General features: G+C 36.0%; 1 protein-coding gene across 2 annotated transcripts; it reads left to right on the top strand.

Annotated features, from left to right (window-relative positions):
- The first annotated feature begins 626 nt into the window (after nt 1-626).
- Nucleotides 627-14,362, top strand: LOC122294447 (zinc transporter ZTP29). 2 transcript variants are annotated; one of them, XM_043103178.1, is made up of 13 exons: nt 627-760; nt 1,064-1,153; nt 1,594-1,652; nt 4,654-4,746; nt 4,853-4,942; nt 5,055-5,136; nt 9,127-9,182; nt 10,218-10,274; nt 11,695-11,735; nt 12,616-12,683; nt 12,826-12,882; nt 12,968-13,085; nt 14,067-14,362. In XM_043103178.1, the coding sequence occupies exons 2-13, from the start codon at nt 1,090-1,092 to the stop codon at nt 14,110-14,112; spliced, it is 831 nt and encodes a 276-aa protein (XP_042959112.1). In that variant the 5' UTR covers nt 627-760; nt 1,064-1,089; the 3' UTR covers nt 14,113-14,362. The 2 variants fall into 2 exon arrangements, with proteins under 2 accessions (XP_042959112.1, XP_042959111.1); XM_043103177.1 differs by having other exon boundaries at nt 651-982.
- Nucleotides 14,363-14,587: the final 225 nt, after the last annotated feature.

Raw genomic sequence — 14,587 nt, 5'->3', positions numbered from 1 at the left:
CTTCAACATCTTCATCTAATTATTATAATTTTCCTAAACTTCCAAACAAAATACAAAAAAATAATACAATTTTTTTCAAATTTTGAAACAAATATAACATTAAAAATTATATTCTAACAATAATTTAATTTTGTAATATTTTTACTCAACTTTTTTTCTCTCTTTTTTTTTTAAATTCAATAAAATCCCTTAATTCAAATATTTCATTACTATTTATAAAATTCTTGTATCATCTTATTACCAAACACACCCTTAATTTGTAAAACATACATTTTCATATAAATATTTTACTTTTCTCTTTCTTTCTTTAAATTTGATTCTTTTAAATTTAAAGTTGTAATGATTATACAAATGAGATTAGATAAGTTAAAATAATATTTGAAAAAAATTAAATTATTTATTATTTTTTTTTGAGAATTTAATAAAATTATAATAATTATATAAAATAAGATGATTTGATTTAAGATGATTTTACGAAACTAAACCAAGCCTGTACTTTTTACTGAATAAGAGATATTGATATGTAAATATATTCATAATATTTATTATACATCTAAATTGTTTGAATAAGTTACTTCAACTGCTAAATATTCATTTTATATATTTATTTATTTTTCATTCTGGATCTTAAATTTTGGCAATAACTCTCAAAAAGAAAATTGGAAAGCTCGTTGATACATGGTACACTTCCCATCACGGTGACTTTTATTCGGCTCGGGTCGCGCCTTCAGACTGCACTGTCATCTCCAACACAACAGAGGTATATATGAACGGGAATGAGTCGAATGACCAAGCAAAGCTAGTTGCAGAAGACGGGGAATACTCCACTATTGTAGCCAAGTTTTCTATTTTCTGGATTTTTCTTGTACCACCACAGCGAATTCTCTCTTCTTACCCAATACCCTGTAGATTTCCCAGTTCTCTTCCACAGCTTTTATAAATAGCTTCTTTGGTGGACTGCCCAGTTACCAACTCTCAATCTGTATCTCACTGAATCCAGCCCCACATTTTTCTGCTGATTGTCGCTTGTTTTTGGTGTTTGAGATTGAATTTTGGGGTACAGGAAATAAAGGAAACGCAAAAACCGCTATGGACTCCCAGGTCTTGGTGGCCCTTGCGCTCTCGCTTGTTGGTGGAATGAGTACTTCTCTAGGTGTGCGAAACTTCTAGTGTCAAAAATTACAATTTTTTGTACTATTGAAGAAGGATTTCATGGATATAGTTTGAGGTTTTTGTTTGCTTCTTACATTTGATAATTCAATTGTGCTTTTGGGCATGGTTGACTGAAATTCGCTTTCCCTATTTGACTCTTTTTCTGGAATTCAAGTGGTTAAAAGTATGACAATGAAGGAATTGGTTAATGTGTTAATTCTAATTGGCCTGTAATTTCAAAATTTTGAAGTAATGGCATTCTGCTGAATACTTGTAATTCTTTGGTTCATTTACTCGTCTGTAACTTAGGCTTTGTTTTGGGATCAAGACTTCGTTGAGTGAAGTTGAGTGGTTACCTCATGGCCTCAGTAATGGATATAACTAATGACTTTTAAGCTTTTTTTTCCATAGTCTAACTTGAAGTCCTGGAATGTTGAACAGGTGCACTTTTTGTTATTATTAATCAGGCTCCCAATTTGAAGATGCTTGGGATTTTACAGGTGATGATCAACAATCAACCACTTTATTGCTTAACCCAAAATTCTGGATTGCTTGCCTGTGCCGTGTGATATCTCTCATTTTGTAATACCCCAAATTGTGTGATGTGTGATTGGGTATAGGAAGGTGGTGAATGGGATCTGAATTTGCTTGGGAGGGAGAAATTCAAGCCCTTTATAATAATCCATAGGGCTCCAAGTGTAACATTGACTATCCCTTTTGGAATTTTGGCCCAAATGTGGCTTACACCTTCCTTAGGTCGTTATAAATAGTATCAGAGTCAATCTCAATTAAAAGCATGAGACTTGGGCCCTGCCACGTATGATGGACTTGACCTGACAAGGACGTTGGGGATTTAAAGGGGAGAGATTGTAATACCCAAATTGTGTGATGTGTGATTGTATATAGGAAAGTGGTGAAAGAGATCCCACATTGCTAAAGAGGGAGAAACTCAAGTCCTTCGTAATGATTCCAAGGAGCTCCAATTGTAATATTGATTAGTTCTTTTGGAGTATGGGCCCTAGATGTGGCTTGGGCCTTTCTTGGATCGTTAGCCGTTTCCTTCATTTTTGTAGTTTTGTTATTCTTTTCTAGCCAATATTTTAATTCTATCCAAGTATATTTATTTAAGACTACATTCATCTCTCTTATTCCTAAAATGGCGGGCGCTGTAGATATGAGATATTTTCGCCATATTAGCTTGGTGAATGGGGTGTATAAGATCATTTTTAAGGTGCTAGTTAACTGCATGAGTGTGGTCATGGACAAGATTATTTCGAAGTCCTAGAATGCATTTGCAAGGGGAAGACAAATCCTAGATTCGATTTTTATTGCTAATGAATGCTTGGAAAGCAGAATTATAATGGGTAAATCTGGAATCTTAGTTAAATTGGACATGGAAAAGGCTTTTGACCATGTCAATTGGGACTTTCTTCTTTATTTACTTCGGGGATTTGGTTTTGGAAAGAAGTGGTGTTCGTGGATAAAACATTGTATTTCGACGGCCAGATTTTCTTTATTGGTGAATGGCACTCCGACGGGTTTTTTTTAATAGCTCCTGTGGACTAAGGCAAGGAGACCCTTTATCTCCTTATCTTTTTGTATTAGTTATGAATGCTTTGAGTCGTATGATCGAAGAGGCTGTGAAGAGGAATTTTTTGTTGGGATTTATGGTGGGAGATGACTTACAGGACAGCGTTACTGTTTCACACTTAGTCAAGATCATCTCTGTGCTTTGAGAGCCTTATTGCCATGCTTTGAAGCTGTTTCAGGACTTAGAATTAACTTATCTAAGCCTGAAATTATTCCGGTGGGTACGGTCAGGAATATTTTTGATTTGGCTAACATCTTGGGATGTAAGGTAGCTTCTTTACCTTTGAAATATCTTGGATTACCTTTGGGTGCTCCTCATAAATCACTTTCTATATGGGATGGGGTGATTGAGAAGATTGGGAGGCAGCTAGCTGGTTGGAAAAAACCCTTTTTGTCAAAAGGAGGAAGAGTTACTTTGTTTAACAGTACTTTATCTAATCTCCCCACATATTTCCTTTCTCTCTGTCCTTTACCTGCAGGTGTTGCAAAAAAAAATAGAGAGGATTTTTCAGAATTTCTTGTGGGATGGTAATGGGGAGGAAAGAAAATTTAATTTGTTGAGTTGGAATATGGTTTGTCAAATGGTTTCATGTGGAGGTTTGGGTGTGAGAAATTTAAAGCTTTTCAATAAAACTTTAATTGGGAAATGGATTTGGAGGTACCGTTTTGAGAATAATGCATTATGGAGACAAATTGTGGATTTTAAATATGGGAGAATGTGGGGGAGCTGGTGCACAAATGAAGTTAAAGGGGTGTATGGGGTGGGCTTGTGTAAGTCCATCCAGTTAGTATGGGGGGACTTTGTTAAAAACTTAAAATTTAAAGTGGGGGATGGTGCAAATGTGTACTTTGGGCATGATACTTGGTGCGGGGATTCAGCTCTTAAGTACATTTATCCTAATTTATTTAGGATTACTAGAGATAAAGGGGCTGCAGTGGCTGAGTCCTATAAGTTTTCTAATAACATGCTTCAGTGGAATGTGGATTTTATCAGAGATGTGCAGGATTGGGAAGTGGGTGAGATTTCTGATTTTTTGGGAAGATTATATGATATGAAAATTGATCAGAATAGAGAGGACAGCATGCTGTGGTTGCAAACAAATAACTCCAGATTCACTGTAAAACCTTTTTATAAGGCATTAATTAGTCAGGGAGTTAAAGACTATCCCTGGAAATGTATTTGGAGGGCAATGGTGCCTAGCAAGGTTGCTTTTTTCTGTTGGTTGGTATCTCTTGGGAAAATTTCAACCACGAATAATTTGAGGAAGAGAGGTTTATTTGTGGTTGATTGGTGTTTTATGCATAAGAAGGATGGTGAATCTGTTAACTATCTTTTTCTTCACTGTGAGGTGGCGACAATTTTGTGGAATGAGACTTTAGCAAGGGTAGGCATTGCTTGGGTGATGCCTATGCATGTGGTGGATTTTCTGGCTTGCTGGCAAGGTTCAGTGAAATGTAGAGGCAGTGCAGCAGTGTAGAGGATGATTCCCTTATGTTCGTTTGGGTGCTTATGGCTTGAAAGAAATGGGAGGTGTTTTGAAGATTGTGAACGTTCTATGGGGAAGTTTAGGGATTCTTTCTTTGGCACTTTTAGTTTTTGGGTGAAGAATCTTGTAAGGGATGGGAATATTTGTAATGTTTTAATTTAGTATGGTTTTGCTTTAGCTTGTATTTAGGTGTACTCATTTGTATACATCCTGTGTACTTGGGCTATGCCTATTTACTTGAAATAAAATCTCTTATTAACTATAAAAATATATATATATATTTGTTATCTAGATATTCTTGACTGGGTTAAACTGATAATAGAATTGCAGGACAACAATCTTTACTTTGATCACAGATTGAATAGTTACAATTAATATGAATGTTTGAGATATTTTGTGTGGTATGATTATCTCTTCCTTGCAGGGATTTGCTGCAGGTCTGATGCTGAGCATATCATTCCTGGATTTGGCTCATAACGCCATGAACTCTATTGGATTCTTAAAAGGCAACCTTTGGGTAAGCTTTATGCTCCAATGTTCATATAATTTAAATCCTTCCATTCCATGACATGTTTTATTCATTTTCATCATTGTAATTAAATTCTACATCGTTGGCAAGGAAGTTTTTTGCAGGTGTTATATTCTTCGCTGTTGTTGCTAATTTTATTCCAGAACCAACGCTCGCCCCTGTTTCAGATGTCAAAAGTAAAAAGGTGTTTGTGACTTATTTTTCTACCTGATAATTCTTTTATCAATGATTGAATATTTTTGTAATGGTTTAATAAAGTAAAAGTAGTTGAAAGTTTTCCATTTTCCTGAGCACAGAAAACTGGAGATGAAGGTGGCAAGGACATTATGAAAAAGCATCGCCGTCAAGTTTTATTCAGTGGGATTATTACGGCAATAGGTAACCTCGTTGACATGGTTAACTCTCCTCATAGATTGCGATGTGGATTATTGGGAAATTAATTGCATATGTTTTTGTGCTGAAAACTATCATTGCTGAATTTATTCTACCTTTAAATGAAATAACCTTGAATAAAGACATAGGATGTATGGGTTTAAATGATTAAATTGATGGTTCTCAGTCGTTGGAAAGTGTATCTATTTGTTCATGGGAATTTTCTGTTTCTTAAGCATTTTTTTTTTTTTGTAAATTTTCTTTAAGAAGTAAGGTCTGCCATAATGTTCAGGCTACTCTGCTGAATTTCATTACAATATACATTTTTCTACCACCTATTAGTCTGACAAGGCCAAAAAAATGTTACCATTTGATTGGGAACCATTAGAATCGGCTGTGTGAATCATTTGTGTAGCCCTTTTTGATAGTTGAGCTTCTTTTTGCCCATGTTGGGTGCTCCTTTACATTGTATTTACCACGTGGAATCCTGAATTAGTCTATCTCATATATAGGTGGACCCCACATCGTTTATGTTTCATGCCACTTCAATACTTTATCGCATCGTTTGATAAATATGAATTTGGACAATATGGTAGTCAATTATGTTATTGATGGAGTGTAACACCCCAATGGAAGACCCAAAACATATGACATATACTTCAAAAGGACTTGTCAATGATACAATTGGAGCCCTATTGGAACCTTATAAAGGGTAAGAACTTCTCTTTCTCAAGTAATGTGGGATCTCATACACCACCTACTCTTCTTATCATATGGGCTATAACAATCTCTCCCTCTTAAATTCCCGACATCCTCGTCGGGCCAATCCATTGTAAGTTGCATGACTCAAGTCCCACATTTTTGGTTGGGATAGGCTCTGATATAATTTGTAACGCCCCAATGGAAGACCCAATCCACATGGTCTATACTCCAAATGGATTAGGCAATGATACAATTGGAGTCTCATTGGAACCTTATAAAGAGCAAGAGCTTCTCCTTCCCAAGCACTGTGGGATTCCGTACACCACCTACCATTATCCTTATCATATGGGATATCACATGGAGCCCTCAAAGAATCATTATATCTTATTTCTAGGTACCGTATAAAGTTTATTGTAATGTATCTTTGAATAGGTCTTCATACAAGTTCATCTAAGTTACCAGAAAAGCAACTACCATGTGGAAAGTTACTTTTTTGACAAACTAAAAGGCATACATCAGCCTGGAATCAGACCCCAACTATATTGTGATAGGGCGGCATTCCATGACTAGATCCCTAACTTTGATAATGCATCAAGCGCCATTTCATGTGTTGTGATGAAAATGGGGTTTTTTAGGTGATTAGTGGGATAGTTAAGGATAAAGATCCTGATCCAAATGGATTTTCAATAGCCTTTTTCCAAGCTTGCTAGGAGATTGTGAAAGATGATGTGATGTTTTTTAGGAGTTCTTTTCTTTTAAAAAGTTTGAAAAATCATTCAGTGCTACTTTCATTGCTGTCATTCCTAAGAAACCCGAGGCTTCAGAGTTGAGAATTTTTGACCTATTAGGCACCGTTTGGTTACACGAATGAGATGAAATGAGATGAGATGTTTTAAATAGTAATGAATAAAATATTGGTATAATATAATTTTGTAATATTAATTTTGTATTGGGATTTAAAAAAGTAAAATTGTTTATTATATTTTGTATAGAGATTTGAAAAAGTTGTAATGATGAGTTGAGATGAGATGAGATGAGTTTTTTGGTTTTGTGTAACCAATTCGGGCCTAAGTCTTGTGAGTGGGGTTTACAAGATAATTTCGAAGGTACTTGCAAATTGTATGAGCAAGGTGTTCGAGCAAATTATCTCTAAGCCACAAAATGCCTTTGTTCAGGGGGAGAAAAATCCTTGATTTGGTGCTTATTGGTAACGAATGTTTATATAGTCGTATGAGGGAGGGTGTTCCTAGTGTTTTTTGTAAGCTTGATACGGAAAAGGCATATGATCATATGAATTGGCATTTCCTTTTTTACATGCTTGGGAGATCCAGTTCTGGAGAAAGGTGGTGTTTGTGGATTATGCATTGTGTTTCTACTGTCTGGTTTTCAGTGTTGGTTAATGATAACCCTACTGGCTTTTTCCATATTTCTTGTGGTTTGAGATTGGGGGATCCCTTGTCCCATTTCGTTTTTGTCGTTATCATGGAGTCGGGTGGTGGAGGCTGCTATTGGCAGAGGAGAGAAGAGGGGGGGGGGGGGGGGGGGGATTTCTTTTCAGGCTTCTCGGTTGGTAATGCTAATAATGGGTCTATTTTACTTTCTCATTTTTTGGCATATGACACTATTATTTTTTGTGATGCAGACCATGATCAGGTTCAAGCCTTAAGGGCTGTGTTACTATGTTCTGAAGCTGTCTCAGGCCTTAAAGTGAATCTCAGGAAGTCGTAGATGGTTCTGTTGGGGGTGGTGTGCAATATTAATAGTTTGGAAAGTTTGTTGGGTTGTACAGTTGCTTCTTTACCTTTGAAATATTTAGGCCTTCCATTGGGTGGCGCCTTTTAAGGCTAATGCTATATGGGATGGGGCTGAGAAAGTTTAGAAGAGGTTGGCTGGTTGGAAGCAGATATATTTATCTAAAGGGGGCAGAACTACTTTAATTAAGAGTACCCTTTCCAATCTCTGCACTTACTTTCTATCATCGTTTCCAGTACTTGCAAGGGTGGCTAATCGGATCAAGAAGTTATTACGTGCTTTCTTGTTGGATGGAATGGGAGAGGAAACTAAATTCCATCTTTTTAGCTGGAATAAAGTTTTTTCTCCTATTTCAGTTGGAGGTTTGGGGGTTTGTAACTTGAGGATCTTTAACAAAGCTTTATTTGGGAAGTGATTATAGAAATATCAATCAGAAGTGGAGTTGCTTTGGAGGGAGGTTGTTTACCAGAAATATGGTAGTGCTTGGGGGGTTAGTGTTCTAATGAAGTACAAGGGGTTTATGGTGTAGGTCTTTGGAAGTTCATTAGAAAGGATTGGGAGAGTTTTGTTAGCCATGCTAGTTATGCTGTTGGAGAGGGATTTAGGATCCCTTTTTGGTTTGACATTTGTTGACTTTGCATAATAGTCCTCCTTTTCCTTGGATGTGTATTTGGAGGTCTCACGTGTGTTCCAAAGTGAGACCTCCTTTATATACATATTATATATATATATGGATGGCTTCTCTTGGGAAAATTTTGACATTGAACAATTTAAGGAAGTGTGGTATCATGGTTATGGTTTGGTGTTTCATGTGCAAGAAGCATGGGAATCCGTGTATCATTTACTTTCGCATTGTGTTATGGTTCGGGCTTTGTGGGATGCCAATTTTCATAGAATGGGGTTGGCTTGGGCGATGCCTTTGAGAGTGGTTAATCTTCTTGCATGTTGGAACAGGCTTCATGGTTGTTCTCAAGTGGATGTGGCTTGGAAGATGGTTCATTTGTGTCTTATGTGGTGCATTTGGATGGAAAGGAATAAGCGATGTTTTAATGATAAGGAGCGTATTTTGGAGCAACTCTGGAACTTTTTTGTGCACTCTTTATTTCTTTGGTTTTCTGTTTTAGAGATTAACAGAGCTTCGGCTCATGATTTTCTGTCGTCGCTTTCTGTTTTGTATACTTCTTGAGTATGTGGGCTTTGCTTGTACATTCGATTCTAATAAAATTACTTTTTACTTATTACAAAAACTGATATTGTGCACGCCATGTGCATATCAGGTAGCAGATGTAATTTTGTAGAGATATAATGATCTGCCAATGAAATTGTGTTTGATGATAATTTTCTGGGTGAAGTATCCCGACATGGTTATTACAACTTTAGATACAACGCTTACAAATAAATGATTTGGTACCATTCATACAATATATGCTCTAGGATGTGTTAAGCAAAACTTAATGTATTTTTATCTATTGCTTATTTTAAATGTAAACAAAAATCATATGTTGGTCATATAATGACAAATCTGTTCCCTACAATTTGCAGGCATAAGCTTGCATAATTTTCCTGAAGGAATGGCAGTGTTCCTCGGGTCAATTAAGGTATTGCAAGCATGTTTTTTTTGTGGGGTGTTGAGCTAAATTTTATGGTATAATTACTGGTTTATTTAGCCTAGTGTAAATTACTTGTGTGACAAAAAATTATCTCTCACTTTTCATTATACTTTTGATACTGATCTACCTTCTTGAGGCAGTCCAATGCTTTTAACGTCAACTCTTCCTGCCGGTTTTGCCCTGATCTACCTTCTCGAGGTAGTCCAATGCTTTTAACGTTGTCTCCGTCAGCCGATCATCATCGGGCCCAAACTCCCCTGCATCATGAGCTAAATTTTATGATATAATTTATGTCCATCATCATAAGCGTGCTCCTTTAACTGAACTAGATTTCTGGTTTATTTAGCCTAGTGTGAATTACTTATGTGACAAAAAATGATCTTTCACTTATCATTATACTTTTGAGATTCACGGTGGAGTATATGAATCCGATTTTCCCTTTGTCTTATTATTCATGCAGGGGGAAGAGGGAGATGGGGAGGGGGGAGTTGGGGAGAGAAAGAGAGAACTAGTTATCCTTTTGCAAAACTGATTATTAAGTCTATTATTATTGGTTAACATATGGTACAGCAGCTGTTTAAGGTTTTGTCATTCTAGGTTTTATTCTGCACGACCTGAATGGTCAGGTTGTTGTCTTAAGATCTACCATCTAGTTGGTTGTGATAATTCTTTGAGGTTGTCCTTGCATTACATTTATAGAAGTCAGGGCCTTTCTTTTAGACTTTAGGTCTCCAACTAAATTGAATCTATGAGCATTTTTTAGTTGATGAAAATCTGACTGCGGTGGCAATATTTCCATTCGTTCTTGATTCTCAGTCTTTTGATATTTCAGATTAGTTGACTTTTATAAAAACTAGGGTAATTTGTGGTTCTTAAAATAGGTTGAATTAATTGGATGCCGTACAACCTGTTTTGTGTGTAACCTGAGACTGCTAATGTGTGCTCATGAATTCATTGAGTTAAAATACTGTATCGTTTCACAAGAATTTGGTGTTTATGAACATAGTCATGCTTCTTTTACAGGGTCTTCGTGTTGGTGTCAATTTGGCCTTGGCCATTGCCCTGCACAACATTCCAGAGGTATGTGTTCTCGGATTCTCCAGTTCTTTAGTATATCTGTTTTGTGTGGAGTGCAATTGTTTCTTTTGGATGCTTGCACTCTGCCATGATAAAAGTAATTTATAACTTTCAGTTGCTAACAAATTCTGGATTACCATATTTACTTCTAATACCTTAACAGACCAGTCCTTTACTTCCCTTTTGATGAAATAGCATAAGATTGATCCTATATTCTGGTTTCATTGGTAGCTAAATTTGACCTGAAGATTGCCGTAGCTTAGCGTATGATTATGGACACACACATGCATTATGCTGGCAGTATTTAGATGTATTGAGTGTGTACTTGTTACCAATGATCATAATTGATTTCATGCGCTACTAGGCAACTTTGTTCACGTCTTTTGATGCATGTAATATAATAATTTCCAGGGATAAGATGTCGTGTGTCCCTGGTAATGGGTCACCACTCAAAATCTACAACACATTTGGTGTTTTTTAATAAATGTAGTAAATTCTTTTGAGTTTCAGAAGAAAGATTTACTATTTGAGTTGTTAGGTGCGTAGAATGACTTCAAGCTTTGTATTTCTTAGGCTAGATCTGGAGTTTTTTAAAATCAGGAATTCTGGAGAGTTTTGGCAAGGACAAATTTTGAACATGGATATGATTTTTAAAATTATCTCTGCCTTAATCAGTATTGCATGGTTTTTCATCTAGATATCCGAAGATGGGGAAGGCCATTAAGAATGAATATAGGGTAGCATAAACCTGGACTCCTGGAAAATGCTTCCTAGACTATAATGAAGAGCCTTTAGATGAAACTGTTACACAATCAAGCACGGAAAATTTTATTTCTACCTTGTTAGGTAAATTGGTTGGCCGTACAACTAATTGTATAAAGCTTTTACGTTTTCAAAGCAGCTTCAAATGAAACTTTGATCCATGTAAGGAATTACCACTTTCTTAAGGTTTTTTTGCTCTTTTCTTTTTCCCATATTTCTAATTACTATTCTCACAGAAGACCTCCATAAAAACCATGTTATTATTTGTGTATGTTCTGTTGGTGCTATATTAGAAAAAATTGAACTGAAATTAGATAGGTCCATGAAATTAAGATTGTAAGTTTGCTCTGGTACCTTCTTTTCAGCTTGTTTTTTTAAATGGTTTTGAAAGCTTGGGGGAGCATCCTAATTTTACTCATAAGATTCAATCCATTGGTCATTGTTGTAATTTCTTCCTATCTTTACTAATTCAAAGCTTAATTGAATGATTAGTAGTAATAGTAATACGATGATAACAATAATTTATTAACACTTATGTGGCACTGAGCTAAAATACATTGAATATCTTGTTCCTTTATCTTTACAAACTCAAGCACTCTTCTATTTGATAAAGGACCATTTATATGGTGAGGCATTTCATTTTTCCCTTTCTTTTTCACAGGGTGTTGCTGTTGCACTTCCTGTTTATTTTGCAACACAGAGGTGAGAATCCTTAGAAGGCACCAATTAGTTCAGCTTTCTGAAATTATATATAACTATTCGAAATGCATAAACTGAAAGCATTTTGCTTCTTTTTCAAATATTTATTTATTTTCATTTTGTTACAATCGTAAGCTGACTATAGCTGGTCAGTTTATGCAAGTATTGCCGGAATCGTGTGTGAAAAATTGTTAGGTTGGTTATGGAGAGAGCAGTTGTAAAGGGGTGATCATATTGTTGGCTGTTATGGTGGTGTCCGGTAGTTCTAATGTGATGAAGGTAGTGCTGCTTGTGTTGGAGGAGATGATCTCTATGGTTGTGTACCTTTCAGCAAGCAAAGCCTTGGAGTTTCCAACAGTAATTTTCAGGTAGTAATGGTATTTACAAGCAGTAACCCTTCAAAGGCCAGAGGTTGCTTCTCTTTTCCCCATTACTGAAAAATGTGGATCTGAAGTTTTAGTCCCCTTCTGAACATGAGTTCTTTGTTTTGTCCCCTTCCCAAATAGAAAGGTTTGGATTGAGAGAGCCATATTAAAAAATAATATTCTAACAATATTTTATTCAACTTTCATCCCAACTCATCTCATTTTAACTTACTATCCAAACCTCCCTCGCTTCAGGCCACCTTAAGTATGCTAATATATCCAAGAGTTCCATCTGCCCCCAATGGGATTGTATTTAGTGCAGAATTTGACTTTGTAATGCGATATAGGAATTCGCCCTTGAGCATATTATGCTGAAAATTAGCTGCCATGGGACGGTATACACTATAGTGATTGATGTAATATGTATTGGTAGGATATTTTATGAAGCTACAATGAAAAAAATATAAATCACCTATGTGGTTTAATTGTAAAATAGTTGATTCTTCTACAAATCACAGCAAATGGCAGGCATTCAAATTGGCTACACTTTCTGGTTTTGCTGAGCCCCTGGGTGTTGTAATTGTAGGTATGTCAACTGCTTTTTCTACTGCATAAATTCCAAATCAGCTGTGTTTTTCTTATAGAATAGAACAATTAAATTTGAGAGAGAGCCTTTGATGTTTATGAGGTTCCTTGGAGAAATGAATTATTTGACATCTTATTTTCAGCTTATCTATTCCCAAGCAGCTTGAGTCCTGAAATTCTTGAGGGCCTACTTGCATCTGGTTAGCATTATGATCATTTCTTCATCATTCCAGTTGATCACAGAATGATAATGGGTTCTTGTAGTAATTCGTTCTTTGTTTTCAGTTGGTGGAGTGATGGCTTTTCTCACCCTGCATGAAATGCTGCCACTGGCGTTTGATTATGCTGGGCAGAAGCTGGCTGTCAAGGCCGTGTTCTTTGGAATGGCTTCCATGTCTGCAAGGTAATTGTTAGTCTTGACTAAATCCTGAAATCCACGCCTTCCAATTGGTGATTTAACATGGAATTGGAGCAATGATCTTGATTTCGATTCCTAACTTTGAACTATACCTCTCATTTCAATTTAATATACGACTAAATTCATCTGTGCTCATGTTTAAGTTTTTTGGATCAATTGATGATTTACTATTAATTCCAGATCAAAGGCCAATGGAAAGCCTCTGGTTTTTTTTATTCAAATGGAAATTGTAAAAATAGTATACTCTTTGAGAAAAACTACAAAAGAAAAGGAGAAATCTAGTGGCAGATCTACAGTTGGGAATGCTGCTTTCCTTCTGTGAAATTATGCCATTTATACCTGTCAAATAAAAGAAATCATGCCATTTATAAGACCTCACGCCCATCCTTTGTAAATATCAAGTGGAAAGTGTTAACTGTTGGATCCAACATTTTAATGTGACTGCCGCGACCACTGCATAAAATTTTATATGCAGGTTTGATAGGACATACTTTTTCATGGAAAATTGTAATTGCTTGCCTGAGAGTGGGAAAATATATATATATGTTAACAGCTGGAAGATGTCATGGCTTTGTTGATCAGATCACATTCACTTGCTTATTATTTCCGGTATAAAATTCTACCTCATCGGCAAAATAAGGGATCAAGAGAAGAGATGCAAAATATCAATATGCCACCTTAGATTGTCTTTGGCATGTATGCTACCCTTAGCAAGAGCAAGGAATTTTCAAGGGTAGAAGAAAATGCAAGTACCTAGAGTAAAAACAAAAATACAAATAGAAAAATGTAGCTTTTTCTTAAGTTGTTTGCTTACAGTTCTGTACAAGGCAACTCTTGAACTGGTAGAGCATCAAAATTACATGTCAAGCTAAGAAGTTAATATCAAGGAGTTTCTATAAGTTTGCATCCAGCTTCTTTCTCCTCATTTTAATTATTTCTGAGGCGCATCTCTTTGATTTTTTGCAGCCTATATTTTCTTGAAATCAGCTTACCCGAGGAGATGAGCTTGTAGTCATGTATCGGCCTTTTGGTGTTCCACTGCTGTACTGCCACGACGGGGTTTTCAAATAATGCCTGCTTTTGTCTACTGGCATTGAAGACCTGTACTAATGGCTGGCTTCATTTGAGCTCTGACAGAGATGGTAGAAAAGTTATCCCTGTTCTTGTACTTCTTGCTGTTCGTATCACTAAATCACAGATATGTACTTCACAGTTAGTGCTTTATTGGAGAGAGAAAAAAATGAAAAGGAAATTCAAGACTCCATGGAAGTTTTCTTTATTATGCATCTTGTTCTTGTTTGCATATGTATACAAAATGTCAGGTCACTCGTAGGCTTTTTTGATGCCTTGCATCTTTTTCCCCCCTATTGAAGATTAACTTATTTGCCACCTGTAGATTACTATTGACTGTTAGCTATAGGTAGCTAGCTCTAGTAGGATACTTAAAAAACAAAAAAAAAAAATGGAGCCTTGGGTGTAACACCCTG

This window comes from Carya illinoinensis, chromosome 14 (assembly GCF_018687715.1).
Source record: "Carya illinoinensis cultivar Pawnee chromosome 14, C.illinoinensisPawnee_v1, whole genome shotgun sequence".
NCBI classification, from domain to species: Eukaryota; Viridiplantae; Streptophyta; class Magnoliopsida; order Fagales; family Juglandaceae; genus Carya; species Carya illinoinensis.
Note: the sequence above shows the minus strand (reverse complement) of the source record. Positions and strands in the feature narration are given on the sequence as shown.

Bases quoted from the DNA above. Each gene is read 5' to 3' on its own strand.
- LOC122294447 (XM_043103178.1), top strand. From the start codon at position 1,090: ATGGACTCCCAGGTCTTGGTGGCCCTTGCGCTCTCGCTTGTTGGTGGA. The intron at 1,653-4,653 runs GTGATGATCAAC...TCTTCCTTGCAG, and splicing joins AGATGCTTGGGATTTTACAG to GGATTTGCTGCAGGTCTGAT. The intron at 5,137-9,126 runs GTAACCTCGTTG...TACAATTTGCAG, and splicing joins TGGGATTATTACGGCAATAG to GCATAAGCTTGCATAATTTT.